This window comes from Limulus polyphemus, unplaced genomic scaffold (genome assembly GCF_000517525.1).
Source record: "Limulus polyphemus unplaced genomic scaffold, Limulus_polyphemus-2.1.2 Scaffold362, whole genome shotgun sequence".
Lineage (NCBI taxonomy): Eukaryota > Metazoa > Arthropoda > Merostomata > Xiphosura > Limulidae > Limulus > Limulus polyphemus.
In genome coordinates this window covers 330,383-333,606 of record NW_013665972.1, presented here as the reverse complement: position 1 = coordinate 333,606, position 3,224 = coordinate 330,383, and the positions used below count along the sequence as shown (strand labels likewise).

The window sequence follows — 3,224 nt, the reverse complement described above, 5'->3', positions numbered from 1 at the left end:
GAACCTGTTCAACTATATTAATGGACATAAGATACTACATTTTTATGGTAACTATGCTATTTATTGATGAAGAAATAAATAGCATACTTACCATAAAAATGTAGTATCTTATGTCCATTAATATAGTTGAACAGGTTCATACAACATAAGTCCAGCTCTTACACTCTATCTTACTTTTATCATTCAGACATACTTCTTCTCTTGGTCTGACTACTCACTTGAATCAAAATGAAACGATTTAGAAACTGTTTGAATACATATGTTCTGATTTTGCAAGATGAGTATTGAGCATTCAACCAGAAATATGTTGCTTTAACACATTCATTACGCACGAAAATAGCAATTAATTATAAGGAATTGTAATATTCCAGGATATTAAAAATAAGTAAACTAGAAATAAGTATAATACTATGAAAAGCAGTCATGAGATCATCATGGTAACAATAACTTTTCAAACATCAAATAATGATATATTTAAATTTTTATTAGATATATTTAATTATGATGGTGATGAAATTCCCAATGAAGTAAAACACGAATTTTTCAATTAAATGTTTTTATCATTTTCAACACAATTAAAAACTATCACTGTGTAAAGTATGAAAGTTAGCAAGATTTCTACAAATAGTAATCTTTTATCTTACATTTTCCTATGATGACTTACACATTCAAGTTGTTGTAATAAGAAGTAAATATTTTTCACTTAAAAAGGAAACCTGAAATTAGAGAATCTCCTGATAGTTACCTAATAAATGTCAACGACATTTACAGTACATAAAAGTCCGGGAAAATAAAAATGGCAATAAAACATCAAACTTACAACATTTGGATTGTAAGGTGGGGGAACCTGTCGTGCTTCTAATTGATTCCAGTTCACAGTTTTAAAAAATTCATGATTTTTTACATCTTCTGAATCATTCTTTGATCCTAGTCTTTTCTCTTTGTTCTTCTGTAGCAGCTAATAGAGAAAAAAAAAGCACATAAAATGCTAAGCTGTGTTAACAAACTATATTATTTACTCAATATACACAATTAAAATAATGAACAATTTCTTAGAATAAAATTCTACCAAGGTCTTTATGGTTTATTTAGGACTAAAACTACTACAATCCACTAACTAATTTTTTCTATAAGGTATTTTATGTCCAGAAGACAAATATACGAAACAAAAAGCAAGAATCATTTGAATCATTCAGATAAAAAAATAAACACTGACAGCATTATAAAAAATAGTAAAAAATCATTGCAAAAGAGAAAAAAATAAATCCTCCTATCTCTGTTTTTCTGATGAAATGCACATCAGTATTATCTCACAGATTAAAATTGGCAGTTACAAGTGTCATATAACTTTTATGATTACTAATTTTCTAATGTAAAGTTTTGTACCAGAATAGTTTCTTTAATGACAGGTTACACAACTTTTACCCACTTTATTTTCATCAAAGTGAACTGTCTTTTTCTTAGATATAGAAAATTATAAACTAAACTTACAACTATAAAAACTTTAAGTACGATATATGTAAATGTACATAAAAATATGTCCATATACATACATCCACAACTAGTTCTAACACATCATAAACATTCAGTCAATAATTGGGGGTAAAGAATAAGAGATTGGCTGTAGCAAATTATCCAATAAAGATACAAATTCTATTGTAGTTCATGCAACTTTTTCATGGAAGGATATTAATGTAATCAAGTATCCAAACTGAAGCCACTCCAGCTCTGAGCAAGAAGGTGTGCAGTCAGTTGTTAAAATACGACAAGTAGCATTGGTGGACACTTTGAACATTTGTAACATTAGATAGACACATATAAAAGGTGTTGTCTGCTGAACAAAACACCTCGTGTTAAAAAAAACCTTATTTAACTGACGAATGGAAAAAAATGAGTGTTAACTGGTATCACACCACATTAAATTCTATGAAATAATTTCTGTTAGTTACTTAATTGTTGAAATAGATAGGTTTAGATGTTTTTGGATTTACACTACAGTGTGTTTATGTATGTATTAGGTCATCAAGAAATTAATGTCACATTTTGGAACACTTTCATTAACCATCCCCCAAAAAAATGTATATCACGTATAATAGTTAAATAAACCGTCTTATTTCACATTAGTGTAGCCTATATAATGTGTAAAGTTTAGTACACTCTAATCCCTTATAGTGATGGCACACAATCGGCATGTAATGCTGTTTGAATACAAGAAGAGAAACAATGCCTCTGTAGCAACAAAGAATATTAAAGAAATTTATGGAAATGTTTTGAACATTCATAAGTATTAAATTCAGCAAATTTCATTCAGGTGACTTTAGCCTGAAAAACTGTGATGGCAGGGGCCGGCATGTTGAAGATGCTTGTTGAGTCCAACCCAAGGCAACAAACTCGTGAAATGGCCCAGAATTTGCATGTCTCTCATGAAACAATATGTAAACATCTCAAGAATATGGGAAACTCCTTAAAGAAGTTGTTTGGGTGCCTCATGAACTCTCCGATGATGATCATTTGCAATGTGTGCACATTGCTTCGTCTCTTCTGGCGCGTAATGTGCATGAACCATTTTTGGACAGAATTGTCACCAGTGATGAAAAATGGATTCTCTATGCAAATATTAAATGCCAAAAACAATGGCTCAGTCCTAGACAAAAACCACTTCTGATCCCAAACACCTGGACTCCATCTGCAGAAAGTGATGCTTTGCATTGGGTGGGACATCAAAGGAGTAATTCATTTCGAACTTCTCAATCCACAGTGAACTGTCAATGCAGAGATCTACAGTCAGCAACTGGAACATTTAAATCAAGCCCTTCATCGGAAACACCTTTCACTCATCAAGTGTTGTGTCAAACATGCTACATGTGGACATGCATTGTCATGGAGAAGATGAACATCTGTCCAAAAGATTATGGAGTTTATGGTGGGTGGGGGAGAACTTCCCAACCCTTTTCCAGATATGTCACCATCAGATTACCATCTTTTTCGTTCGCTGCAACACCATCTTTAAGGTATGCAAATATGAAAGGTGTTAAAGATGACATCGACATGTTAATTTGCTTCAAAGCCAAGTGATTTCTTCAATCGGGGCATTACAACCTGATTGTAAGATGGAAAAACATCATCGATAAGAATGGAGACTATTTCATTTAATAAATGTTTTGATATACAAGTTGTTCGGGTTTTTCATCTAAATAAGAAAAGGCGACAATAATTTCTTGACG

The 3,224-nt window shown here is 31.7% G+C and overlaps 1 protein-coding gene across 3 annotated transcripts in view; it reads right to left on the bottom strand.

Annotated features, from left to right (window-relative positions):
* Nucleotides 1-3,224, bottom strand: part of LOC106457699 (serine/threonine-protein kinase Sgk2-like) — a 75,047-nt gene that overhangs the window by 13,605 nt on the left and 58,218 nt on the right. For all 3 annotated transcript variants that reach the window (XM_013917146.2, XM_022383702.1, XM_022383701.1), the window contains one exon: nt 821-958. In XM_013917146.2, coding sequence (XP_013772600.1) covers nt 821-958 — 138 coding nt within the window. The remainder of the gene's footprint in view (nt 1-820; nt 959-3,224) is intronic.